Here is a 27,704-nt window from a genome sequence, read left to right as displayed (position 1 = left end):
TGCCCACCCCCCATTAACACCCAGGAAGGTGAGGGAGAGGGTCAGCTGGGCACACGCCCTGTCAGCGGGTCGTCCTCACCACTGTCGTCAGCATCCTTGCCAAGCGTTTATGACATGCTTGGTTGGAGAGGCAGAGAGAGCAGCAAGAACGTGCTATCCTTTCTCCTGGGCTTTCCCGAGAGGACCTCAGGGATCCTTTCGGCTCCCGTGGGCTGCGTGGGGCAGAGGCCGAGCTACCCGCTCCGTCCCTGTGTCTGTGTGTTCTGGAGCGCACCTCTGTGCAGCTGTGGCTGAGACAGGGAGTGGCCTGCGAGGTGTGTGCTGACATCCAGCCTCCTGAGGTGAGTTGTGTGTCCAGGAGACAGTGAGACCAGCCCCGTGTCCCACTCAGCCCCTCTTTTGAAGCTGGATCGGGGAGCCCTCTCCACCCTTTCCAATTCCTTCAAGACCTCAGCAATCCCTTGCCATCCTGGAGGGAAGAGGCACCCGCTCCCTCTGTGGGCACGTGCTACTGTGCTCTGAGCTCACGCACTCCTCGGCACCTCCAAGCCATCAGGTTGCTCCCTGGATCAGTGAGTGCTGTGGTCTCCTCCCCAGTCTCCCTGCTTCCACCCATGCTCTCTACAGCCTCTTCTCAACACAACAGTCATTCTTTTAAAACCTGAGTTGAATCATGTCCCTCCTCTGTCCCATAACCTCTAGTGGCTCCCTGTCTCAGGCAGAACAAAATCCAACAGCCTTACCACAGCCTACAAGGCCCTGCAGATTTGACCCCCATTACACCCCTGTGTTTGACATCTCCCACCATGCTCCCTGCTGCTCACTCAGTTCCAGTCTCCTAGCTAGTCTGTGAACATGGCATATGCTCTGGCCCCAGGGCCTTTGTACTTGCTCTTCCTCTGCCTGGAATGCCCTTCCCTCAGAAATCTGTGTGGCTCCGTCCTTCACCTCATTTAGGGCTTCACCTGGAGGATACCTTTTCAGTGAGGCCTTCCCTGACCACCTTTCCAAAAACAGCACCCTCAGCCCTCCCTATCACTCTTCCTGTTTTGTTTTTCTCTATTTTTGTTTGTTTGTTTGTTTGTTAGAGCACTGTTTTCATTGCCCATCGATAATTTGGTTTTATTCTATAGCTAATTACAGGAACAATCCTATTAGAGAAAAACATTGAAAACTCTTGTGTAGTTAGGACTAAAGGTGATAGCTGAAAAAGGCTCACTGAGGAATATTTCAAAGTGTATAGTGATTTTATAACAGAGTTTGTGTTGAGTGAACAATAACCACTTGCTCTGGAGAATTCCAGTATGGTAATATGAATATTCCTTCCGGGTATAAGGCGAGGAGAGAGATTCGTACAAGTCATTATTCATCGCAATGGACAATGAATGTTATCTACATGTTTTTCTCTATTTTTTATGATAACACTTATCATCTAATGCGTCATGATTTTACTGATTTCATTTATCACCTCTTCACCAGCACTACTACTAGAATGAAAGCTTCATTTTTTTACCTTTCATATTTAGGTAGAGATTTTTGCCTGTTTTGTTCATATCTCTAGCCCTTATTCATGAATCAATGAAGGAATAATTGACTCTTTCCCCGATCAGCATGTGAGCTCTTTGAGGGAGGAAACTTTTACTTCTTCCCTAAATAAGTTAAATGTGAAGGTCTTAAAAGTGTGCCTAGGGGACTTGCCTGGTGACGCAGTGGTTAAGACTCCGTGCTCCAATGCAGGGGGCCGGGGTTCGATCCCTGGTCAGGGAACTAGATCCTATATGCATGCTGCAACTAAGAGTTTGCACGTCACAACTAAGGAGCCCGCCTGCCGCAACTAAGACCCGGTGCAACCAAATAAATAAATAAATATTAAAATTTAAAAAAGTGTGCCTAGTAATCAGTAGGGTTTGTTTAATAAAAGTTAGTAGTTGCCATCAACATCATCATGATGTCATTTCCTCTGTATCCCAGGTGCCAGTATCAGGCCACCCAAGATGGCTGTTCTCTTGCTCTCTGTACATCCCCCGCTTGACCAGTCCCTGCTTCACCTACACCCTAGTCCGATGACTGACCTTCCCTCTTAATCATAGAGCCTACTCAGCAAATGCCTACATACTTGCTCCTGGCCCCAGCTAGTGATTGCTCTAATCTTTAGATCAGAGCTATCTTCACTATGGTAGTTTATCAAAAGGGGGAGCCCCTCTGCTGGTTACCCTGGTAACTGATGTGCCAACCTGACATCAATTCCCTCTATAACTGGAACCCCCCTATCCCCCCACCCCACCCCCCGTGTCGCTCCAGGACCTTGCTTCAGATGTGTAAGATCCCCTATCTATTAAACCATTAATGTCTCTATCAATGACTCCAGGCTCTTTCTTTGGTCTTGAGGCTGGGCAATTACAGGGCTTGCAGGCCTGCGGATGCAGCCCAACACCAGGTAAACACAAAACAAGTGCTACTGAACAAAAGGATGAATGAGGACCTTAGGCCCCCTTGTACCTTCCAGGGAGGCAACAGGGGAACTTCCATCCTTCTAGCTATAGGGCTGGGCCCAGGAGGCAGAGTTAGGGTCCAGAGACCCTGGAGGAGCATTGCACAGGGTGGCAGCCATTTACTCTAACGATTATTGTGCACTTACTTTGTGCCAGGCCCTGAGATCACAAAGATGATTTCGACCTGGCCCCAGTCCTTGAAGAACTGAGAGTAACGAGAGAGGGGCGAGTTAAACTTTCACATGCAGGAGTGGGATGGGGAGGGAGAGCCAGAAGCTGGAAAGGCTCCCAGAGAAAGGAAAGTAGAGCTGAATGTGAAAGGATGAGAACAAGTGACCCAGGTGAAGGAGGGAGGAGCGCTGTTCTTCCTCTCTGGTCCTCAGTCTCCCCATTTACCCCTCGAAAGTGATGGATCAGACAACTTTCAAGGCTCCTCTGGCCTCCGACATGCTGCAACTCTATGATCTTTGGCCTCTGGGCCCTGGATCTGTGCTCTGGTTTCTACTGCCCCCTGTTGGAAATTTTTGGTAACACTGGAGTCAGGAAAAGCAACACCCAACCTTGCCTTCTCCGTTCCTTCCTTCCCCAAAGTGAGCAGCACCATCCAATCCGCGCCTTCCCTTCACCTTCCACCTCTCAAAGCAACAAACTAAACAACACTTGCTTGTCTGTCAAATAGAGAATATTCTCAACACATTTTTAAAAATAAATTTTAATAATGGTTATGTTTTTTAAAATTAATTAATTAATTAATTTATTTTTGGCTGCGCTGGATCGCCATTGCTTCATGCGCAGGCTTTCTCTAGTTGCGGCCAGCGGGAGCTGCTTTTCCTTGCAGTGCGTTGGCTCCTCTATCGTGGAGCATGGGCTCTAGGCACGTGGGCTTCAGTAGTTGTGGCACATGGGCTTAGTTGCTCCGTGGCATGTGGGATTTTCCCGGGCCAGGGCTCGAACCTGTGTCCCCTGCATTGGCAGGCGGATTCTTAACCACTGCGCCACCAGGGAAGTCCCTCAACACATATTTTTGACAAAGGTCTTGAAACCAGAATACATGAAGAGTTCATAACTGTTATAACCCAGCAATCCCACTTATTTTTTTAAAAAAGAATATTTATTTGGCTGCGCCGGGTCTGAGGTGCGGCACGCGGGATCTTCAGTTGTGGCATGAAGGATCTTTAGTTGCGTCATGCAAACTCTTAGTTGTGGCATGTGGGATCTACTTCCTTGATCAGGGATGGAACCCAGGCCCCCTGCATTGGGAGGGCGGAGGCTTATCCACTGAGCCACCACGGAAGTCCCCCCACTTCTAAGTAGAACTGGAAAAAACTCAATGTCCATCTACTCATGTAAACACAAATTGTAATATATCCATACAATGGAATACCACTCGGTGATAAGCAAGGAATGAAAGCCTATGGTAAATGAAAGAAGCCAGATGTAAACGAGTACATATTGTATAAGTCCATTTATACGAAATTCTAGAACAAAAAATCTACAGTGACAGCAGATCAGAGATTTCATAAGGGCTGGGGTTCGGGAGTGAGGATGGAGTAGCGGGTGGGACATTATCTGCAAAGGGGCACAAGAGAAGTTTGGGGAGAGGAAAATTTTTTTTTTTTTTTTTTAATTTTAGTTAATTAATTTATTTATTTATGGCTGTGTTGGGTCTTCGTTTCTGTGCGAGGGCTTTCTCTAGTTGTGGCAAGCGGGGGCCAGTCTTCATCGCGGTGCGCGGGCCTCTCACCATCGTGGCCTCTCTTGTTGCGGAGCACAGGCTCCAGACGCGCAGGCTCAGCAGTTGTGACTCATGGGCCCAGTTGCTCCGCGGCATGTGGGATCTTCCCAGACCAGGGCTCGAACCCGCGTCCCCTGCATTGGCAGGCAGATTCTCAACCACTGCGCCACCAGGGAAGCCCCGAGGAAAATGTTTTTAAAAAAGTTTTTAAATTGGGTGGTGGTTACACAGATGAACACATTTGTCAAAACTCATCAAACTTGGGGGAAGTTCCCTGGCGGTCTAGTGGTTAGGCCTCAGCGCTTTCACTGCCCTGGCCTGGGTTCAATCCCTGGTCAGGGAACTAAGATCCCACAATACCCATGGCACGCCAAAAACAAACAAACAAAATACAAAACTGCATCAAACGAAGACATCGAACTAAGTGAACAAGCCAGACATACTGTAAGGACAAATATTGTGTGATTCCACTTATGTGAAGTACCTAGAGTAGTCAAATTCATGGAGGGAGAGAGTAGAATAGAGGGGTTGGGGGAGGAGGAATGGGGAGTTACAGTTTAATGGGTACAGAGTTTCAGTTGGGGATGATGAAAAAGTTATGGAAGTGGATGGTGGTGATGGTTGAACAATATGAATATACTTTATGCCACTGAACTGTACACTTAAAAATGGTTAAAATGGTAAAATTTATATTATTTATATTTTACTATAATAAAAAAATGTAATAGACCCTCATCGAACTGTACACTTTTAAGTGGGTACATTTTTAAATTTATGTCAATTATACTTCAATAAAGTTGAATTGTAAAAGGCGCCAAAGAAGAACGTACCTGTCTTGCTCTTCCTGAACTATTGTAGATTTCTCTGTCTCGGTGGTTTGTAGAGGGAGCCCTGTAATCAGACGGACCACAGATCTTGGTTCAAATCCCGCTTTTGCCGCTTATGGGTGCCCTAATTACACGAACAATGTTATGTAAATAGAACCTATCTCGAGTTAAGGATTGAAAGAAGCAGCACCTAAAGGGCTAACGATGATGAAAGCAAATGTTAGTTGTTATGAAAATTGCCTCTGTCTCCTCAGAGACTGAGAAGGGAAGGGTGCCCCGAGAAAGGTGGGGTACAGGTTGTCGGCCTCCGGAGTGACGCCTTCTCCCAGGTCAGGTGCGCGGGCTGTGGGGAGGCGGACGCTGGCCGCGAGGTGGCGCCCGGCTCGGGCTGGCTCCGCGCAGAGGCTGCGGCGCGAGGTGCACAGAAGCGCCCGGGCCCTGGACCAAGGGGGCGGGCAGAGGCGGGGACTCCGCCGAACACTGCTTCCCAGGATCACACCCTCCCTCAGGGTGCTTTCGGGCGGCCAGAGAAGCGGAGAGGCCTTTTCCCGGTGCTCTTCTCCCAGCCTGGGATGCTGTCGGTCGGTCCCCGGGTTGTATCTTTAATAAGGTAACGGTTGTTGGGCCTCAGTGGGAAGGTGCCTGACGTAGACGATCTCATTGATTCCCCTCCGCCACCCCACTTTGCAGATAAGAAAGCTGAGGCCGGAGAGGCGGAGTACCCCAAGGCCGCACAGCTGGTGAAGAGTCGAGGAGGGACTCGGGCCCGGGGCCCCTGCTCTTCTCCCCTGCTCACCCCCTCTCGGCGCCCGATCCAGGCTGTCGGGTCGGCCAGGCCGCTCGGCCTCAGTGGTCCCACCCCTACACAGCCTCCCTCCCGGGCATTCTGGATCTCCCCTCCCCCGGCTCCCGGTTTCCTTGTCAAAACTTCCTGCCTTGGCGAGGGCCCGAGTTCCCACCCCCTTCCTGCCCCCCGCCCCTCCGCGCCCCTCCCCGCCCAGCGATCCACAACTTTCGGCCACCCCGCCACTCTCGCAGTCGGCCTGGGGCTCCACGCAGGGACCCCCGCCCTCTGCTCCTCCGGGCCCACCCCCGCGGTCCCCACCCCAGGCGGACGGCGAGATAGGATCCCGAGGCAGGTGAGTGACCGCGCGCCCCTGGTCCCGCGACCACCCTGCACTGGGGGACCTCTGGGTGGGGGGGAAAAGAGAGACCGACAGAGAGACCTGAAGGGGATGGGGTAGTGGAGATGGGCCAAAGGGGATTGGGGGTTTCCATCCATAATGAAACAGCATGTAAATGACATGCAAATGAAGCTGTTTCTTAGCCCCTTGTATGGGACTTTGTGTGTCCATCGGCTGCCACCACCCCACTGGCCCCCTTTCAGGGCTGGAGAGAGAAGCCCTCTAATTGGCTGAAGGGATGTGTAGTGTTAAGAGCACCCACACGGGAGTCAAGGCTGCCCAGGTTCGAATCTCGACTCTTCTCCTTACTACCTGTAGGATCTTGGTCAAGAGACTTCACCTCTGTGTCTCAGTTTCTCATTTCTAAAAGGGGAATAATAAGATATAGTGCCTACCTTATGGGGTTGCTGTGAGGCTAAGATGAGCATAAACATGTCTCCTGCTTAGAACCGTGCCTGCTCAGTGTTTATTACAGTGTTGGCCCTCTCCCCACCAGGAGACACGTTTGAGGCGGATGGAGGGAAGGGACCCAGGTTTACAGGTCCCTGGGGCTCATAGTTTTGCCGGTTTGAGGACGAAGAAGTTGGCCAAAGGTCTCAGGCATGTGGATCCCCAGAAAGCCCCATGGGCTGGTGTGTGTGAGGGGGAGTGAGGGTGGGGGGCCCTGGAGCCCAGGCCCCAGCAAGGCCATCCTCACCCCAACCCCATCTCCAGCCTCCAGTAGTGAACTTTCAGCTGTCCTGCTCTGGCCTTTTATGAGTGGCCTCTCCCGAGCTTGGGCTGTGACCCTAGTCCCCGGGGATGGGAACAGCTTGTGCTGGTCCGAGTTTCCCAGGCTCCCAGGCTCCCAGGCTCAGCCAGACCTCGGCTCCAGGCAGGATTGGGCAAGGGGTCAGCTCTCAACCCTGGCCTAGGCTGGGCCTGGGGGGTCGGGGAGCTGTCTGAGTCCCACCCCATCCCAATCCATGATACAGTCCCTCTGTGTGGGCACACGGGAGCCAGGGTGTGGGACAGCTCTCCTCTCTCCAGCTCTCTGTCCCCTGCTGCTGCCTCTCCCACTTCTGAGGTCTCCCAAAGTCTACCCACTAAACTTGCCGTTGCAGTTGGGGCTACCCTCCCTGCCACCTAGGAGCTGGGTTAACCAGGCTCCCCTCTGTCTTCCTCTCTTCAACGGGAGGTGAAGCCGAGGGTTGGCATCTGTTTCTACACTACCCCCCCCCCCCAACTTCCATCCCCTATCAGACTTTCCCAGAAGAGGAAACTAGCTCTGCAGGCAGCCCCATCCACAGTTCGGAAACCTGGATAGAGATAGAGGTCACTGGGATGCTGTCTGCCTCCCCCCACCAACACATTCTGCTGGAGAGGGGACCTGGGCCAGGCAGGGCCTCCACCACAGTGCTCGGAGCTTCTCATTTGAGTAGCCTTGGAAACCTTGAAAGAGAGCCCTCCCGGGATGCAAGAGGGGCCCTAGGGCCCATCCTAGCTCTGGGGAGGGTGTCCATACCAGTCCTGGGGGAGGTACCATAGAGGCTTCTCTATGGGGGAGAAGCCAGCAGGAGGAGCAAAAGAAGACAGGGGAGGAGAGAGGGAAAGACAAAGACAGAGATATAGAGAGACAGAAATATGGAGACAGACAGAAACCAACAGACAAAGAAAACACAGGCAGAGGCATAGAGACTTCTGGAAACAACAAGGCCCAGAGGGAAGCGAGAGGCATATTTGGAAAAACAGAGCAGAGACTGAGAGAAAGAACAAGAAGGTGGTAGAGGAGGTAAAACAGAAGGAAGTCCGAAGACCAAAGAGAAATCACAGGGGTAGAAGGACCTAAAAGGGACAGCACAAGCCTTTGGAGCTTGATAGACCTGGTCCAAATCCCCACCCTGCCTTTGGTTGGCTGTGTGACCTTGGGCAAATTACTTAACCTCTTTGGGATTTCTTTTTTCTCTTCCTTTCTTCCTTCCTTCCTTCTTCCTTCCTTCCTTTCTTTTCTTTCTTTCTTTTCTTTCTTCCTCCCTCCCTCCCTTTCTCTCTTTCTTTCTTGCTTGCTTGCTTTCTTTCTTCTTTCTTTCTTTCTGCATGGCTTGTGGAATCTTAGTTCCCCTACCAGGGATTGAACCTGGGCCCTCGCAGTAAAAGCACTGAGTCCTAACCACTGGACCACCCGGGGAACTCCCTGGGATTTCTTCATCTACATAACAGGTGGCATAATAGCACCTACTTTCTAGGACTGCTGAGAGGATGAAAAGAAAGAGTCCAGCTCACAATATACATTTAACAAGGGGGTGGGAATTGGTGTTAGAGCACCCACACGTGGCCAGATGGAGGTCTCCAGAAACAGCACCTGGGTGGGTGCTGGGCCATGGAGCCTCGTGAGTCCCCTTTCCTGCCTGTACCTCCTACCCCACCCCACATAGTGGCATCTGGGGCCTAGTCCGTCTGTGTAGGAGGTGGTGTGTGGATGGGCAGTGAGGGGCGTAGTCCCTGGGCCGGAGGTGCGGGATAAGGGCTCAGGCCCTGCCAGCGGGCACACTCCCTCCTCTCCAGGTGACTCAGTGCCCTGCACTCCCATGCACTCAGCCCAGAGGAACTTGGAGGCCGGCCCTGAGGAATTCCTGCCCGAGGTCGGGAGAGCAGGTCTGGAGACGCCTTTTACTTTGTAATGGTGGGAAGTTCTTTCTGAACTCCACCTTCCATTGACTTACCAGTGTTGTGTCTTGAGGGCCCTAGAAGGAAGGTTCTGCTATCTGGTGAGCCGGGGACAAGCCACAGCCTCCAAACATCTCTCCCTGTCCCCTGTTTCCCACAAAGTAAGGTTGGGCTTACTCAAGTCGGAAAGGATTTAGAGTTTATCAGTCCATCCACTCCGCACAATGTTTAATTACTGCCCACTGGGTGCCAGGCACCCTAGATGCGTGTGTGTAGGTGCTGGGGACACAGTAGTCAGGCAGGCAGAGAAGTGCCCTGACCCCACGGTGCTCCATTCCAGTGGGGAAGACAGACCTTAGTAAAAATATAATGACCACGGGATGGGAACCTTCAGGGAACACCTGGGGGGCAAGCAGCCCACTAACAGAGCCTGGGACAGGAATGGAATTGGAGGCTGTCCCAGCCTGGTAGGGAAACCAGACTCACAAGCTGGCATCACAAGATGGGGTACATTACCTCATCCGTCCATCAGACTTGAGGTGTTCCGGGGCCTGTGAACTCCTGACTTGACCTGGGTTAGTCCCACCTGACCCCAGAGGAGGGACACTGGTGCCTTAGGCTGGAGTTTGGGGAAGTGTTGGGCCTCTGGGGGACTGGTCTATGTCCAGTATGGAGCCGGCCTCAGGGAAGAACTGGGGTCCTTTGGGCCACAGGGGTCCGTGGTGAGTGTGCTAAGAGCCTGGAGGAAGTTTCCAAGGAAAGGGAGGAACAGGTGAGGTGTGGAGCCACTGAGGGGGCTTCCTGGAGGAGACTGGCCTAGAAGGATGGGTAGGACCTGGGCATTCCAGGAGTGGCCTGGGCAGAGGTGGCTGTGTGGTGAGAGGCATGTCCAGTGTGATGGGAGCACAGGAGCAGGAGCAGAGGCTGGCCACCTGGGCCCTGGGCGCCCTTTCCTGTAGCGTGGGGAGCCACAGAGGCATTAGAGAGAGGCAGTGGCCAGAGCAGAGCTGCGCTTTCCAACAGTATCTGGGGGTGGCGATGAGCAGGGGGAGCTGCTCCCTGGCCTGTGTCACCCCAGGGGTTACCTCCCACCCCCCACTGCTTTGTTCTCGGAAGCAGATTCTAATCCTGCTGTTGCCTCTGCTGACCGGTTGGCCCTTGGGCAAGTCTTTTTACCTGAGACCCTCCATGGTCTCTCCTGTGAAATGGAGAGGGGTATCAATCACTCCACCTGTGGGTGGTGGTGAGGGTCCGGACTGGCTCTAGCTTCCAGTAGGCACGTGCTGAATGTTTGGTGAATCAGAATCCCTGCAGTTTCTCTATTTCCTGATGAGTAAACAGGTCGGGCTGAGGACCCTCTAGCTTCTGTTTCCTGAGCCACAGAGAACACAAGGCCGGCCCCTCACCCCTGTTCCCTCCCCGCCCAGCCTCTGGAGCACATGCAGGCTTCCTGTCCCTCCATCCGGCAGACATGCCTGGCGTGCCGAAGGCCTGGCTTGGCTGGATGTAGGAGGGGCTCTGTGTGTGCGTGTACAAGCGTGTACACGGGTATTCTGAGTGGCACGTGGAGCAGAGCAGTCTAGGCTGCTGGTGGAGCTGGGTTAGAGGGCATCCCTGTATGGGGAGGGAAGGGAAGTCTTTGGACTCAGGATCACGCTACTGAGTGGGAAGGACTAAGTGATCCTGTCTCCATGGCAAAGAGAGGTTAGGAAAGGGCACAGAGAACAGACACAGACACGGGGGAGATCCTGAAAGACAAGAGAGCTACAGGGCGAGGCAACCTTGGCACCAAGCTAAGACACAGGGCTCGATTTGTGGATCGTGGCTGGAGTTCAGCCTACACTCCATACCTGAAGGTGGATTCCCTAGTGCAGTGAACATACTGCACAACTGTACGTGGTAGCCTTGATATAGAAAAGGAAGGAGAGAGGCAGAAGAGACCAAGAAACTGATGGAGGAAGAAAAAACAACAGAAAGCAGAGAGTTTCTGATGAAGAGCAAGACAAAAGGCAAAAAGAAAGAGGCAGAGAGCCTAGAACTTGGAGGATTCTGTTTTTGCATCAACACGTGTCCACTGAGCAGCCTCTCGTCTGAGGCTCAGTTCCAGGATGGTCATTGGAACCAACAGTTCCAACCCCCACTGAACCCTGGGAGATGTGGGGTGTTATTCTCCCATTTTACAGATGAGGAAATGGAGGCTCACAGGGCTCAAGTGACATGCTTGAGGTCATACAGCTTTTAAGTACTAGGAACTTTGGCCTCCAAGATGGGAAGGAGGGAGAGAGAGAGATACAGAGGAGGCACCAGTGGAAACAAGCAAGAAGCTGGAGTTGGTGCTCAGGCTGAGGGCTGGGGGGGAGTAGAATCCAGGCGTCCTGCCTCATCAACCGCCTTTGGCTTGAAGACTACCTGGCGGGCAGCCCATCGTTCTGGGGGATCAGGTTCTCTGGGGAGCCTAGTCCCCTCCCCTCCCCACTTCCTTTCTCTCTGTCAGCATCTAAGGCCCTATTCCCATTCCCGGATCATCCTGGGGATTCTTCAGGAAAAAAAAAGAAAGAAACAGCTTTTCCTGGAATTAATACTCAAAGAGTATGACAGTGCCAAGGGGAGTGGAGAAAGGGTGTGATAGGTGCAGGAGGAGTGGGGCTGAGGATGCCATCATGGAAACTGCAATTGTTCATTGAACTTCTTATGTAGCTCTCTAAGCACTTATCTGTATCAACTCATTTATTACTCTGCAGAACAATCCTACAAAGGGAAGTCCCATTATCCTCTCCATTTTAGAGATGAGGGAACTGAGAGATGGGATTTGAACCCAGGTTTGAATGGGGGGCTGGGAGGGGATGCAGAGCTCAGAGGGTATCCTTTGCTGTACCACCTCCCGGAGAAGAGCAGCTGGAAGGGAGCTGGTGGGGAAGTTCCTCTTGCTGTCTCACTTCCATCAGCCCCACTCTTGCTCTCTGCCTTCTATAGACATGGATTATCTCCTGTCCACTAGGAACTCTACTCCCCTCCCAGAGGCCCCAGACTCATCCCCCTCCTCCTAGCAGGGTTAGGATTGGAGTACAGTGAGGGTAGGGGGACTCCCCACCAGAGGAATCAGGCTGAACAGGAGAAGAGAAGGGGAGGCGAGCTGGGTTGGGCCCTGTGTGGGCTTGGAGGCCGAGAGGGCAGGGATACTGGGGGTTCGCGCAGGCGGGACTGGGGACTGGGGTGGGGGGGGACCTGGCCAGGCGCCCAGCTGCTTTGCATCTCGAGGTGGAGGAGAGAGAAGTGTCAGCTCATTCTTGACTGTAAACACATCCCGGTTCCCACGCCTCTGATCGCGTTCTTGCGGCAGCCCCCAGCCCGATCCCCTTCTCCTGTCCAGCCCCCTGCCAGGCTCCCCCTCGCCATAACCAAGGCTATTACAAAGAGATGTAAAGCCCCTGGGATTCCCGCCTGGGCTCGGGAGAGCCTGGAACCACAGGGATGGATCTGCCAGTCTGGGTTTGGATACCAGCTCTGATATTACTGGCTGTGTGGCCCTGGGCAGGGAACTTACCCTCTCCTTGCCTGTTTCCTCATCAGTAAAATGAATAATAATACCTACCACAGTGGGTTGACATACGCTTTACACGAAATGATCCATATAAATTGCTCAGCACTCTGCCTGTGCCAACACAGTAAACAACATATGTTAGTTTTCCAATTGTGAGGGAAGGTGTGTGGGTCCCTCAATCCAGAGGTGCCATGGAGGAAGGAGGCTGAGTAGGGGAAAGGCAGGGGGCATCTGTATGGGAAGAGGGAGAAGGGAGCCTACAGTGGGGGCCCCTGGGGTCAGATGGGGACCCAGTAGTTGTCTGATTTAAACCCCTTGAAGGGGCACGTGTAATCACAATAGCCCCAGTTCTGCTGGGACTGGAGGTGCTGGGGAAGGGTGGGCCAGGGTCTCAGGTTCCCTAGCCCCTCAGGGACAAAGGCTCAGATGGGGACAAGCCTAGGCAGCCAGGCTGGAGCTCTGGGCTCCTGGTCTGGCCTGTGTCCCCTCCTCAGGGTCTGGGGCTGGTGAGGCCAAACCCTGCCCCTCCCTGCCAGGATCCCCATCTCATCTCTCCCCTCCCTGCAGACCACCCACTGATCTCACCGGACCCCATCCTGGCTTCCAGCCCCTTCCACTGACCAGCTGAGACCTCCTCTGCTCTCCAGTCCTACCCTGAGGCCCTTGGGAGAACAGAATCTCCCCACCCCTCTAGTTATTAGAGTCAACCCCCTGGGATTAGGGTCAGGCCCTCCTCATGCTCCCCTGCCCATCTCGAGGTCCCTCTCAAAGTCCCCCGGGTGAACCATTTCCTCCAGAAGTTGGTTAAGAGGAGGTGGCTGCTGGGAGGGGGCTGCTGTAGATGAGAGGAAGGACAGCCCCTCCCCTTTGCGCCTCATCAGGGCCTTCCTGCTGCAGGTCTTGTCCATGTCACCGCAGCCTCGAGCTCCGGGGACAGATCCAGGCCCAGGTAAGCCTGGGGGTCCCTGCGTGGCTGGAGATGAGGCTCGCCCAGGGACAAGGGTGATGACCCTGTATCCAGACAGATTGAGCTCCAATTGGAGGACAGGACCCCTATGCCAGGGGCACAGTGGGGGCTACAGGAAGAGGGGAGTGTGGACCAGACTGAGGGATGAAGAGGGGGAGATGCGTGGGGGGCTCGGGGTCCTGTCCATGTGCTTGCTGCCGTGCACACTCGAGGGAGAAGTTCAGCTGGGATCAGACAGGGTGGGCCTGGGATCATGACCGGAGCAGGCCTGGGGTGAAGGGCAGAGTCTGGGGATGTTGGGAGAAGGAGCCAACTGTTGGGGAGGGAGCTGGGGGTTGTGTGGGTGGAAGGGCAGACTATGGGGGTCGTCTGAAGGACACTCCTGACTGTGGCCTGGCTCCCTGAGGCCAGGCTGCGTCCCTCCCCCCCCCACTCCCCACCCTCCCCCACATCCTACCTTCCAAGTTCAGGGTGGTGGGAGGACGGAGCCACCCCATGCTCCGCCCGTGATCATGCTCCCTGCTGCCCTCCCCACATACACACGTTCTAGCCAGGCTCTGTTTCCTGTTTCAGGCTCCATATCATGAGCACCGGGATCCCCCAGGACACTCTCTGGGCTCCTCAGGCCCCGGGGCCCAAGGGCCCTGTCACCCTGCCCCTGGCTCACCTGAGTTTCTCAGGCCCCAGGATGCCATAGAGGCCTGGTGAGTTACCTGGGGACTGAGGATGGATGGGAGGGACACAAAAAAGACAACAGGTGGAGATCTGCCCTGGGGGAGCTGTGATGGGGCCACTAACCAGAGTCATGGGCAGGCCTTGCTGCTCTGCAAGGCAGGAGCGGGGGTGGGGGAGTGGGTAGAAATTTGCGGTGGGTGGGAGGGAGCGTGGGGAGGAGAGGTGGGCCAGCCCAGCCGCTGAGAGGGTGCGGAGCAGGCTGGAGGGTTTACTGGTGGGGCAGAACGCGGCAGTGGGGTGCGGTGAGGTTAGGGAGTATCCCTCTGAGCGCTGCCCTGATGGGCGCTGAGAGCGGCCCGCGGGGACCCTGGGAGTGTGTGGGTGGAGGGTCTGGGGTGGGGCCCGGAGGCAGGCATTCCAGAGATACTCAGGGGGGTAAGGGGCCAGCTACCACGACCTTTCTCTCTCTTCTCGGGGAAAATTATAAGCAGATGTGGGCGCCTCAGGGAGGCGTAGAGGAGGGAGCCGGGGCAAGTTAACAGAGAGTCTGAAACTGGCGGGGCGGGGGGCGGCGGGTGCTCAAGGGCCTCCGCGGCTCCTGAGCTCAGGAGCGAGAACTGACTCCTCGGAGGTCCTGACCTGCTTCCCACCCACTGGGCGAGGCCAGGCGTGGAGGAGAGGGGAGGAGCCCATTTCCAGATGGCTGGTGGGTGGTCACAGGGAGGTGGCGGCTTCTCCTTAAGTCTGAGGCCAGGCTGGGGACTCCCTGGGTGATAGCACCTAGAGCTGGGTGCAAAGGTATGCTGGCAAGGCTTTAGCAACCGGCTTCGGTGGGGGGATGGGTGGGGGGGTGGCCCTGATTTGTGGTGTTTGCTGATTTCCATGGTGCCGATTTCCACCCCCGTACTTGGTTTCAAGCTACTACTGTGACAGCACTGAACAAGGAGTTGGGAGGAGAAGTCATGATTGGCTCTCAGAAGTCAGTATGGGCCGTGCCAGCGCACCAGTGGTGGGGAGGGGCTCCTTCAAGGTCACCTGGACCTAGCCCTACTCCCACCCCATAAAGCAGGAAGCCCCTAACAGCATCAGGGTGGTTTTGGCCTCTGCCTGCCTACATCCAGTGATGGGGAGCTCACCACCGGAGGTCGCTGATTCCATTACAGAACTGCTTTGACCGTTGGAAAGTTCTTCCTCTAACTGAGCCCAAGTTGGCTTCCCTTATAACTTCCCTTCATCGGCTCCAATTTCACACCTTGGTATAATGTCAAAGTGCCCTGGGTAGGGGCTGTGCTGGGGATTGGGAATTCAGGCACAGGTCCCTGCCTCTAGAGGTCATGGTCAGGGAACAGGCACTAGAACAGTGGTGTGTGGGTGAATGGTGCTGGGGTTCCTGGAAGGGATGGGTGGGGGCAGTCTGCCAGTGTGGATCGGGAAGCAGGGCAGGGAAAGAGGGGTGACACTTGGGCTAGACCTTGAAAGGTGAGTGCTTAAAGTGAAGAATGGGGGGGAGGACGTCCAGACAGAGGAAACCGTGTGAGAAAGTCTCAGAGGCATGGCAGTGCTCCACCTGGTCAGGAATAAGACCTGGAGCCTGGGAAGCATGGGCCAGAGGACCAGAGCCTCATCTCTTCTGCCACCCCTGCTTGTTCTCTGCAGAGACTTGGTCCTCCGGGTTTGTGGCTGCAGTGCCCCTCACCTGCTCCACACCTGGCCGTGTCACAGGCCTCAGCAATGTCACCACCTCTGCGGGCCCTCTTTCTCCTGGCCCTGGGCCTGGGGCTGGCTGGAACCCTCAACCCCAAGGACCCCAACACCTGCAGCTTCTGGGAAAGGTGAGAGAGGGCCCCTGCTGTGCCTTGAGGGCTGCAAGCCCCCAGCTCCCCATTCTCCCCACTGGGGCTCCTCTTCCCAGCTCCTTCCCTTGCTTCCTTCCCTTTCTCCAGCCCTCACCTCCCTCTTATTTCTGCTTCTACTCTCTCTGCTCCTCTAGATGGGATGCCTCTGACTCCATCCCCATCTTGATCTTGTCTCAGTCTCCATCTCAGCTGTGACCCTGTCCTTTCTTTATCCCCCTGCCTTGGTCCCTGTGCGAGGCTAGCTGCAGGACAGAGCACAGGGTAGGAGACATTCACTATGGGGCAAGCAGAGGGGCTGGCCCAGGGAGAGCCAGGGGGACAGGGTTGGGCAACAAGTCCCAGGGCAAGGTTTGGCCAGAAGTGCTTCAACCCATCTCCATCAGCTGGGCCCAGAAGTCAGTTCTAGCTCAATTTCCCCATATAGGGAGAAGGAGGCGGCAGGGAATGGAAGGCTGGAATGGAATATTCCCAGGAATATTCCAACTCTGGGAGGATCCCTCCAGATTGAAGCGGGACAGATGGGGGGGTCCATCCTAGGCTGGAGGGAGCAAGCCTAAATATTCCCCACTGTGGCCAAGCCCTTGCGCCCCCGCTCCGCTCTGCCAGCTCAGGCCTCCCCCTGCCCTGGGCCCCCACTCCGTTCCCTGTCTTGCAGCTTCACCACCACAACCAAGGAGTCGCACTCCCGCCCCTTCAGCCTGCTCCCCTCGGAGCCCTGTGACCGGCCCTGGGAGAGCCCGCACACCTGCCCCCGGCCCACGTGAGTGCCCGTCCCCCTCCATCGGCAGATGGGTGCCAGAGGGGCTGCCTCGGCCCGGGCCTTGCCCCTCTGTACCCCCATTCTTTTCTCAGAACCTTTAGAGTTCAGAGGAAGCATCTGGCCTCAGGGCACTCAAGGCACGTTGTGTGTGGGGTATGTGTGTTTGGGGTGTGCAGGTGTGGTGTATTGTGGGCATGTGTGTGGCCGGATGGAGGGCAAGGAGGGAATGTTCTCTGCTACCCCAGCTCAGGGTGTTGGGCAGTGCCCCAGGCCTCCCCCAGTGCCGCACTGTGGAAGGTTGGAAGCCAGGGCCTCGGCAGGGAGGACTGAGGGCCACCTCTGGGTCTCCCTCAGGGTTGTCTACCGGACCGTGTACCGCCAGGTGCTGAAGATGGAGCACCGAATGCGCCTGCAGTGCTGCCGGGGCTTCTACGAGAGCAGCGGGGCCTGTGTCCGTGAGTCCTGGGTGGGGCCGCGGAACGCGTGGAGCCTAGGCCACCTAGTCCTTCCCTGCCCTCACCAGGGTGGGGCTACTCCTCTGCCCTCCGCTCGCCCTGTTGTCTCTAGGGACAAAGCTGCCACTTCATACCTCTGTCTCTAGCTGGCCCTGCGTCTCTCCCACCCTCTCTCGCCATGTCCCTCAGCAGTCTCCGGCTCTGCATCTCTGTCTCTGGGCTGCCTGTATCTCTCTGTCACCGTGTCTCAGGCTCTCTCTCTGACTCTTCCCGTCCCTGTCTCTCTGTCGCTAGCTGTCTCGACCGGTCGCCGTCCAGTCTCTCCTGTCCCCCGCCCCCAGCACCCTGAAACCCCCAGAGCAGAGCCCGCTCTGTCTGCCTCTCCCCTTCTCTCAGCCTTGGACCATCACCAGCCCCTACAGAGACCCCTGCCCAGCCTGAGCCCCCAGCCCAACCCCTACCCTCTCTCTGGACAGCATCCATGTCTGGTCCCTACGTGAGGAACCCCGCCTGCCCATTTCCCAACAAGGTGCTTCCAGAATTTCACAGAAAGGAGCTCGGGAGTCCAGAATCCTGAGGTCTTGACAAGCTCTGACCTGAGTTGCTTTACTCTCAGTCTTTTTGCATCTTAGAGGCAGAAATGCTGCTTGGCGAACTCCAGGTCCCTGGTGTGGGAGGAAGCTGGGGTTAGGCTTCAGAGAATAAAAGGTGGGTACGGCAGGGGTGGAAGCATCTTCTCACACACACCCCACCCCATCTCTGCCCCAGCGCTTTGTGCTCAGGAGTGTGTCCATGGCCGCTGCATGGCGCCCAATCAGTGCCAATGTGTGCAAGACTGGCGGGGCAACGACTGCTCCAGTGGTGAGTGGCTGGTGACGGCAGGGCATGACCCCTTGTGCCTACAGGGATGCAGAACCCTTGGGCACACCCTCCCTACCAGGGCACAGGTGCTTAGGCCCCCAGGGCGATCACCCAGCAGAGTCCCACTGCAGCCAGCAGCCTTTTCTGGAGGTGTGGTACAGGGGGAGGGGCCAAAGCCGGGCATGGGGGCATGTGTGGGGGCCAGGACACAGAGACGGGGACTAACTGGAGGCTGGGGAGGGGCAAGACCCCTGGTGACCCCCTTCCGCCCTCCCATCCCACAGCTTGTGCCCCGGGCGTTTGGGGGCCACAGTGTGACAAGCCCTGCAACTGCGGCAACAGCAGCTCCTGTGACCCCAAGAGTGGGGCATGTTCCTGTGCCTCTGGGCTGCAGCCTCCACACTGCTCTCAGCCCTGCTCCCCTGGCCGCTACGGCCCTGCCTGCCAGTTCAGCTGCCAGTGCCATGGGGCACCCTGTGACCCCCAGACCGGAGCCTGCCTCTGCCCCCCAGAGAGAACTGGGCCCAGGTGTGTAACGGGAGGAACACACACTAACGGGATCGCAGACACAGGGTGCACGGGCATACGTGGGGACACAAGGGGACTCAGCATCCCAAACGTAGGGATGGAGTCAAGATGCCCAGATCCTGGTCCCAGCTTCACTGCTCACTGGTTGAGCAACCTTGAGCAAATCATTGACTCTTCACGTGTTTGCTTCCGGTCTGTAAAATGGGAGCAGTATTGTCCACCTAGAAGGGTTGCTGTGAAGATAACACGAACTAGCGTGTGAGCGAAAGCACGTCCCAAATTGGGGCTGAGATAGGGACGCAGAGAACCCTACTGCAAGGCAGGGTGCAGGGAGAGCTGGGGAGTCACAGGAGGGAGAATGTGCATCTAGCTGGAGATCAAAGATCTAGCTTCATGGAGGAGCTCTGGAGTTGAGCCCTCAGGATAGAAAACCATGGCAGGCGGACGTGTTGCCCCCAGAGGGACTAGCGTGAGCAAAGCTAGAGCTGGAGCAGAGGGTGCGTGGAGAGCAGACACGCCACCCATGGCTCTTCGCTCTACCCCTCCTGATGGGGCTGGGTGTCCCTGCCATTTCCCGTCCTGGAAACGTTTGTTTCTTGATCCCTGCAGTACCCAACAGGGAAGGGGGGTGAGACTCGACGGGTGGGTGTGACTCACTGAGCCCTGGAGTCGGGCCTTCCTCCTGGGGAGGGCCTGTGTGTGGTTGACCAGCCCTTGGAGGCAAAGGGGGAAGCAGGTACTGCTTGTTTACATACTGACCTCACCCCCTCTGCCCAACAGCTGCGAGGTGTCCTGTTCACAGGACAGGGTTGGCTTCTCCTGCCCCAGCACCCCTCCTTGCCAAAACGGGGGTGTCTTCCAGGCCTCTCGGGGCTCCTGCAGCTGCCCACCTGGCTGGATGGTATGAAGGGTAGGGCCTGTGGGTATGAATTCTGTGGGCGGTTCTCTACAGGGCTCCCAGGAGGATGTGTGTGAGGGGGGTAGGCTGTGTGGGCCCTGGAGAGGTTTGAGGGTTTGGGGTGTAGGGGTGTTGATGAGTCCTGTGGCCATGGGGAGGGGGCTGGGCTCCTGGGGCTCTGTCGACCTCTCACCCCTACAGGGCACCATCTGTTCCCTGCCCTGCCCCGAGGGCTCCTATGGACCCAACTGCTCCCAGGAATGTCGCTGTCACAACGGAGGCCTCTGCGACCGGTTCACCGGGCAGTGTCACTGCGCTCCGGGATACACAGGGGACCGGTGAGTGGTGTTGGCCTGGGGTGGGAGTGGGCTGGGGTGGGCCGGGGGCGGCGGCGGGCGGCGTGCCCAGGCTCACTCCCGCGAGGCGCCCAGGTGCCGTGAGGAGTGCCCCGTGGGCCGCTTCGGGCAGGACTGTGCTGAGACTTGCGACTGCGCCACCGGCGCCCGCTGCTTCCCGGCCAACGGCGCGTGTCTGTGCGAACACGGCTTCACTGGGGACCGCTGCGCCGAACGTCTCTGCCCCGACGGCCTCTACGGCCTCAGCTGCCAGATGCCCTGCACCTGCGACCCGGAACACAGTCTCAAGTAGGCCGCGGGCACTGTGGTCAAGGGGTCTGGAGGCCAATGGGAGAGGCCTTCGGTGCTGAAGCCACCGGAGTCACAAAAAGGACCTAGGGCGGGACAGATGTCACAGAAGGGAAAGGGGAGGGGCCTCGGGGACGGGGAGAGACCGCTCTCGGAACAGCACCGAGCCTCCCCGATAACCCCCTCAATTCGGCGATGCTCGGCTCCCACCGCGCGGAGGGGGCGGGGAAGTCGACCTGCGGACCCGGGCTCAGACCGCGCCGCGCCCCCGCCTCCGCCCGCAGCTGCCACCCGATGAGCGGGGAGTGCTCTTGCCTGCCGGGCTGGGCGGGCCTCCACTGCAACGAGAGCTGCCCGCAGGACACGCACGGGCCCGGCTGCCAGGAGCACTGCCTCTGCCTGCACGGCGGCGTCTGCCAGCCCGACAGCGGCCTCTGCCGGTGCGCGCCCGGCTACACGGTGAGGCGCGCCCCGCCGCGAGGGAGGTGCCGGAGAGGCCCGGGAGCCCGCCCGCTCCTCTCACTGGTGCTCCCGCCCGCTCTCAGGGCCCGCACTGCGCTAGCCTCTGTCCCCCTGACACCTATGGGGTCAACTGCTCCGCACGCTGCTCCTGCGAAAATGCCATCGCCTGCTCGCCCATCGACGGCGCCTGCGTCTGCAAGGAAGGTAATGGGTTGGGGTCTCCCGGAAGGGGATTTGGGGGCGGGGCCATGCGAAGAAGGGAGAGTCCAAGGGTAGGGGCAGGCCAAGAGTAGGGGAGAGGCTGCAGGGTAAGGGCGGAGGCACTGGTCAGCAGCTGGACTGCTGGGAAAGTAGCCAGCCTACTTCCTTCCTGGAATATCCGCTTTGTTTTTTTTCAACCACAAAAATCCCAATTGTCCTTAAAGGCCCAGGCCAGAGGTACCTCTTTGCAGAACGTGCCTCATCCTCAGACATACAGAATCACAGAATGGCAGCTCCAGGAAGGGCCTCGGAGATCTACCAGGGGTGCCACGTTGGCAACCTTTAGGCTAGATTCGGACGCAGATATGTTTTGTTTGACTAGCTGTCTATCATATTTAGCCAAAGTCCAGTCTCCAGTCCCCACTCCTCCCTATTGTCTTACACATGATCTGAAGAACTCATTTAGTTACCTGTTGGGGCCTCTGTAAGCATTTGGGTTTGCTGCCACCCCCCTTCATTTTGCAGAAGAGGCAACCAAGACCCAGAAGGTGGTGGTGCATCCCCAGCGGTCTTTCAGCCTTCTGTCCAACATCCAACAGTTTCTATGCTTGTCTCCTATGCGGCCATGGGCATCCCCACCCCCAGCCCCAGCTCATAGTGCAGAGCCTGGCAGAGCCAATGCCCAGTGTGTGCTTGCTCAGGAGGGGAGCCAGGTCCCCATGCCTACTTGCAAGTCCCCTCTTCCAGGTTGGCAGCATGGTAACTGCTCCGTGCCCTGTCCGCCTGGAAGCTGGGGCTTCGGTTGCAATGCCAGCTGCCAGTGTGCCCATGAGGCAGCCTGCAGCCCCCAAACTGGAGCCTGTACCTGTACCCCTGGGTGGCACGGGACCCACTGCCAGCTCCCCTGCCTGGTAAGTGCACAACTGTCTGCCTTCCTGGGGGAGGGAAGGGCACAGCACCCCCCAGCTGACTGGCCTGTCCTACCCTCTACTCCCTCTCCAAGAAGGGGCAGTTTGGTGAAGGCTGTGCCAGTCGCTGTGACTGTGACCATTCTGATGGCTGCGACCCTGTTCACGGACACTGCCAGTGCCAGGCTGGCTGGACAGGTGAGCGTTCTGGGTGTCCAGGCCCCAGGCTTACTGTGGAGTTGGGGGATGCATCCCACAGGACGTGTGTGTTCAGAAGAAACCCTATGGAAGGGGTGCCACAGGCCAGGCTCATCCTACCCCTCTCACAGGTACCCGCTGCCACCTGCCCTGCCCTGAGGGCTTCTGGGGAGCCAACTGTAGCAACACCTGCACCTGCAAGAATGGGGGCACCTGCGTCCCTGAGAATGGCAATTGTGTGTGTGCACCTGGATTCCGAGGCCCCTCCTGCCAGAGATGTGAGGCTCCCTCCCCCTGCCTGCCAGCAGTAATGTGCAGTGCAGTGTCAGATGCCTGAAACTCCCACTCTACCCCTCTTGGTCTCTTGTGCTGACTCCAATCTTTGGGCCGGTTGCTGCAGTGGGAAGGAGGGAGGGAGAGAGTGGGGTCACGGGCTGACTGAGGGTTGGCCCCTGCCCCTGGTCACCACGAGCCCCTTTCCCCCAGCCTGTCAGCCCGGCCGCTACGGCAAACGCTGTGTGCCCTGCAAGTGTGCTAACCACTCCTCCTGCCACCCTTCGAATGGGACCTGCTACTGCATGGCTGGCTGGACAGGCCCTGACTGCTCCCAACGTATGTGGTGGCTCATGTGTCTGAGCATGTGTGCATGCTGAGGGGGTGGGCTGAGGACCAGAGGCTTCCGTTCCCCTGCTCCTGGGTATAAAAGCCTCTGAACCCACCTTGATTCAGCCATTTATAGAAACACTATAAACAAATATTTATTGGGTGTCACCTACATGCTGGGTGTTGTTCTAGGTGCTCAGGATGCAGCAATGAACAGATCAGGGTAAAAAATTCCCTGCCCTTCTGCATGGGAGGCCTGAGAAAAGCAGTGTTTGTATGGGGGCGGGGAAAATCATAAGCTCAGTTTTGGACATGTTCTTTTTTTCTTTTGGATTGCCAATTTATTTTTATTTATTTATACATGGCCTCTTTCCCACATAAATATAAGAAGGACATCATGGAAAAAATTAGTCCAGAAAACCGAGTCAAACAAATTTTAAAAAGGGGAAATGAGAAGCAGTTACCATGAAAAAGATGGGCAAGGTAGAGGGAAGTAATCTTGGACAAGACTTTTTCCATAGAATTCAGTAACTACTATTAGATTTTTTGCTAGTGTCAGATACACAAAAATTATGCCTTGAATAGTGTAGACAATTATTTCTCTCTTATGTTAAAAAAAAAAAAAAAGTCCAGAGCTAAGCAATATAGGATAGTTTGGAAGCCTTTGGTTGTCTGGCCATGGTCACGTTATTTTGAAAGTCTATCAGATAGGCAAGTGCAGAAGGTAAGCAGGCAGCTGGGCACGTGGGTCTGGAGTTCAGGCAAGACACAGGGCTGTGGGCAAGCATTTGTGACTCATCAGTGTGTAGATACGGTTCAAAGCCTTGGTGCCCCTGGGGAGACCAAAGCTGAGCTGAAGAGGTCAGCGATGCTGGGGGCTGAGAATTCACTCAGGAGGGGCTGGCCCTGCCCGCCAGACAGGCTCCAACCTTGTCTCCTGCAGCGTGCCCTCTAGGACACTGGGGGGCCAACTGTGCCCAGCTCTGCCAGTGTCGCCATGGTGGGACCTGCCACCCCCAGCATGGGAGTTGTTTCTGCCCCCCAGGCCGGACCGGACATCTCTGCTTGGAAGGTACCAGCAGAAGGGGAACTCCATGCCCCTGCCTCCAAGTCAGCCCTAGCCTGAGGAGGGGACTGCAGTTCCCTGGCCCCTCTGATCCCCGCCTGCCTCCTCGGCTCTCTAAACAGGCTGCTCTCCAGGGATGTTCGGCGCCAATTGTTCCCAACCATGCCAGTGTGGTCCTGGAGAGAGGTGCCACCCAGAGACTGGGGCCTGTGTGTGTCCCCCAGGGCACAGTGGTGCCCCCTGCAGGATTGGTGAGTTCTCACCTAGCCCCCTCCCTACCCCCACCCCGCCCCGCACTGTCCCCAGGGAACCAGGACACAGGTACATGCCCAGGTCTCTGCTAGGTGGTACCCTTGTATCACCCTGCCTCCCTGCTGGGGCCTCTCCCATGCATGCATCCCAAGCTCACCAGTAGGGCCAAGACACTGTCCTGAGTGACCACCCCATCCCACACAGGAAGCCAGGAGCCATTCACCATGACGCCTACCTCTCCGGTGGCCTATAACTCACTCGGGGCAGTGATTGGCATTGCAGTGCTGGGATCCCTGGTGGTGGCCCTGGTGGCGCTGTTCATTGGCTACCGCCATTGGCAAAAAGGCAAGGAGCACCAGCACCTGGCAGTGGCCTACAGCAGCGGGCGACTGGACGGCTCTGAGTACGTCATGCCAGGTGAGCTGGCCCGGGGGCGGGGACACACATGAGTGGCTGGCTCTTAGGTACAGGGCAGATGGGGTGCGGGGCTCCTGCATCCCTCCCTGGACCTTGTAGGTGGGAAGCGGGGAGCTGGAGAGAGTCAGAGAGGCCAGAGAGGCTGATTATGGATCTCCTGGAACAGAATGACTGTCTTGGGCCCAGGCTTGTCTCTGACCGGGCAGGTCACCCTGCAACTGTGTCTGTTTGTGCAGATGTCCCTCCGAGCTACAGTCACTACTACTCCAACCCCAGCTACCACACCCTGTCACAGTGCTCACCTAACCCCCCGCCCCCTAACAAGGTCAGTGTTGGGGGCGGGGATGCACTGTGGATGTCCTGTGGGCACGGCCCTGTTCTCGGAGAGCTCCAGCCGGGCACGTGCCTCTCCCTGTCCCACCCCTCCCCTGCCAGGTTCCAGGCAGTCAGCTCTTTGCCAGCCTCCAGGCCCCTGAGCGGCCGGGTGGAGCCCTTGGGCATGATAACCACGCCACGCTGCCTGCTGACTGGAAGCACCGCCGGGAGCCCCCTCCAGGGCCTCTGGACAGGGGTAGGAGCCCGGGGGCCAAGGCCTCTGGTGAGGGTGGATGTGTACAGCCCAGCGTCCTGCTCCATCTGAGTGCGTGTGTCTGTGGAAGGGGATTCTGGGCCTCAGTTCTAGAGGAGGTGGGACCTTGGGCAGGGGACCAGGGGCCTGATTGCAGGTTGCTTTCTCCTCCTCAGGTAGCAGCCGCCTGGACCGAAGCTACAGCTGTAGCTACAGCAACAGGAATGGCCCTGGCCCCTTCTACAGTAAAGGTGAGGGCAGGGCAGGGCGGGGCGGGGGAGCGAGGGAGGGAGCTGCGCTGGGGTTTAGGGGCCAGTGCCTCCTCTGAGCCTGACTTCTTTCCCCTCTCTTTAGGGCCCATCTCTGAAGAGGGGCTGGGGGCCAGCGTGGCTTCCCTGAGCAGTGAGAACCCCTACGCCACCATACGGGACCTGCCCGGCCTGCTAGGGAGCCCCCGGGAGAGCAGCTACATGGAGATGAAAGGCCCTCCCTCAGGGTCCCCCCCCAGGCAGCCTCCTCAGCTCCGGGACAGCCAGAGGCGGCGACACCCCCAGCCAGAGAGAGACAGTGGCACCTATGAGCAGCCCAGCCCCCTGACCCATGGTGAGTCTTCCTTCTCCACTGGGGCAGAGAGAACAGGGACAAGGGAGGTGGGAAAAGAGAAGGGACAGAGGGCGAGAATGCAGAGACGGCATGAAGTGGCAGCAAGAGCAAGGCCTTTGGGGTCAGACTTGGGCTCAAACCAGGCCTGATGTTTGGGAAGTCACACTGCCTCTTAGAGCCTGTAGGTGGCGGTACCTCCCTCACAGGGCTGAGGATTTGAAATGGTGGTTTTACAGCACCTGAGTTGTAGACTTGATACCCAGAAAAGCTGGGAACAAGGCAGGTGACGGAGTGTCTTCCTATCCTGTGAGGTGGGCAGGTCGAGATGGCCTCCCCCACTGGCAGCTGAGGAGGCTGGCCCATAGCCAGGCGCTACGCATCCGTCTTTGGGCAGAAGAGGCTGGAGAGGGCAGGAGAGTGGTGGGAAGGGGAGGAGCCACCTCCTTCTCATCTTCTCCCCTCTCTGTCTCCAGACCGAGACTCTGTGGGTTCCCAGCCCCCTCTGCCCCCGGGCCTGCCTCCTGGCCACTATGACTCACCCAAGAACAGCCACATCCCTGGACACTACGACTTGCCTCCAGTACGGCATCCCCCGTCACCCCCACTTCGGCGCCAGGACCGTTGAGGAGCCAAGATGGTGTGCAGAGGTCAGCACACCGGTTCTTTGCTGCTCAAGGCTGAGGACAGAGCCCGCTGTACCCTGCCAGGAGCAGGGAGAGGACTGGCCGGCCGTGAACACGAACATGTTTAATAGAGGAAGTGAATGGAGAGGAGATGGGAGCCTGGCTCCCAGGTTCTACCATGGGAAACACTGGTCAGCAGGAAACCTGTGTTCCTTTTCCCCAACCCATTGCTCCCCAAGGCCCCCAGGGCCCTGTATACATAAACTGGTGGGTTGAATGTTGCTGGATAACTCTGATTTCAGATTGCTGTAAGAAGTGTATATTGGGTAACTTTTCTGTGCACTCCCGGGCTAGGCTCTGTGTGTGCGTGCATGCGTGTTTTCAGAGGGGTACCAGGCACTGATCTCGTCCTGGGGCACTCACTATATAGTGGAGAGGCAGCCCAAACCCAGTGAACTCTGGAAATAGCCTGACTGGCCTCCCTGCATTCGTTTGGTACTCCCGCCAACCAACTGCTTCAAAATACAAGCTGGTTAGGTTACCCCTGCCTGAAAGTCTCCCGTGGGTGCCCCATGGCCCTTGGGCTACAGTCAAAATTGTCCAAAGCCTTAAAGGCTTTGCTGGCCTGGCCTGCCTGTCTCTTCAGCCTCACTCTGAACTGTGTTCCCTGCCACTCTGCTCTAGTCACACTGGCCTCTACGTCCTCCTATCAGCCACACGTCTTCCTACTACGGGGGCTTGGCACATCTGGAATGCTCTTCCTCCCCCACTCACCTGTTAACTCCTGCTTGTCCTTCACACCCCGTGTTCTCTTTCACAGCACTGATTACTGATGTGTTCATGCACCAGTTACCCGCAGAAGGCCTACAGGGTGCCAGGCACCTCTGTAATGTGTTGCTTTTTAGTGTGATTATTTGATTAATCTCTGCCTCCCCCACCAGACTCTAAGTTCCCTGAAAGCAGGAATCCTGTGTTTATGTTCAACATTGACTCCCCTTGGCACGTGGTAGGCACTCAATAAATGTTCCCCCAAAGGCTGAGTGGCTGAGTGAGTTAAAAGTACCAGTGGTAAGTGCTGGCAAGTGCTAAGATGGCTGGGCAAACTGGTGCACTGAGAGCTGAAAGACTGCATAGGTCAGAGTCTTCCCCAAAGGGTGGCGTTTCTACAGGGGAACAGCACAAAAGCTCAAAGGTGGGAAGGTCTGGGAGTGGCGGTGGGGGAGGGGAACAGACTGGAGTGGGGAGGCTGGAGCCAGGAAAGCAGAGGGGAGAGAGTATACTCTGATGGGGGCCCGGCAGGGTCTAGGCTACCTGAGGACTTTGAATCCAATTTCTTGGAAGCGTGACCCGCCTCCTAAACTCTTTAGCGGATCAACTAAGTCCCCAGACCTCCAGGAGGCGACATAGATGGGGTCGGTATTACAAACCCAGAGCCACGCCAACTCGCTAACTCGGTGGGTCTCTCTGGGCCTTTTCCATCAGGAGTCCTCTCCTTACAGGGTAGGAGGGCCTACCCCAGAGAGTGGATCTGTCCCCACCCGGACTCTGCTTCCCTAGATTCCTCCGACTGCCGCGATCTCTAATACACGGGGTCGGATCCCGGCTTTCCCCGGTTCCGTTTCCAGGGTGACTTTGGACAGCTCCTTGCCCGCCCCCTAGCCCCGCCTCTCCGTCCTGGTCTCGCTCTAGCCCAGCCCCCTCCACTCCGGTCCAGTCCGGTATCCACTCGTCTCC

The 27,704-nt window shown here is 56.8% G+C and overlaps 1 protein-coding gene and 1 long non-coding RNA gene across 7 annotated transcripts; one reads left to right on the top strand and one right to left on the bottom strand.

Moving 5' to 3' along the window:
• Positions 1-1,928: 1,928 nt before the first annotated feature.
• On the bottom strand, positions 1,929-5,506 carry LOC309609475. The gene is made up of 2 exons (XR_014233429.1): positions 5,058-5,506; positions 1,929-4,361 (listed from the first exon to the last, which is right to left on the bottom strand). It is a non-coding gene; the product is annotated as an uncharacterized lncRNA (long non-coding RNA).
• Positions 5,507-5,744: 238 nt separating this feature from the next.
• On the top strand, positions 5,745-27,005 carry PEAR1 (platelet endothelial aggregation receptor 1). 6 transcript variants are annotated; one of them, XM_082350997.1, is made up of 25 exons: positions 6,055-6,193; positions 13,323-13,374; positions 13,966-14,096; positions 15,724-15,899; positions 16,579-16,683; positions 17,038-17,138; positions 17,907-17,999; positions 18,284-18,527; positions 19,308-19,428; positions 19,627-19,763; positions 19,857-20,069; positions 20,354-20,528; positions 20,615-20,735; positions 21,480-21,643; positions 21,736-21,838; positions 21,970-22,116; positions 22,325-22,450; positions 23,385-23,513; positions 23,630-23,758; positions 23,964-24,176; positions 24,413-24,501; positions 24,612-24,747; positions 24,921-24,995; positions 25,099-25,347; positions 25,821-27,005. In XM_082350997.1, exons 4-25 carry the CDS (start codon positions 15,799-15,801, stop codon positions 25,970-25,972), a joined length of 3,123 nt encoding a protein of 1,040 aa, XP_082207123.1. In that variant the 5' UTR covers positions 6,055-6,193; positions 13,323-13,374; positions 13,966-14,096; positions 15,724-15,798; the 3' UTR covers positions 25,973-27,005. The 6 variants fall into 6 exon arrangements, with proteins under 6 accessions (XP_082207120.1, XP_082207121.1, XP_082207122.1 ...); XM_082350998.1 differs by lacking the exon at positions 6,055-6,193 and adding an exon at positions 8,855-8,872; XM_082350994.1 differs by lacking the exons at positions 13,323-13,374; positions 13,966-14,096 and adding an exon at positions 8,783-8,872 and having other exon boundaries at positions 5,745-6,193.
• Positions 27,006-27,704: the final 699 nt, after the last annotated feature.

This window comes from Balaenoptera borealis (genome assembly GCF_965194805.1).
Source record: "Balaenoptera borealis genome assembly, chromosome: 1".
Lineage (NCBI taxonomy): Eukaryota > Metazoa > Chordata > Mammalia > Artiodactyla > Balaenopteridae > Balaenoptera > Balaenoptera borealis.
Note: the sequence above shows the minus strand (reverse complement) of the source record. Positions and strands in the feature narration are given on the sequence as shown.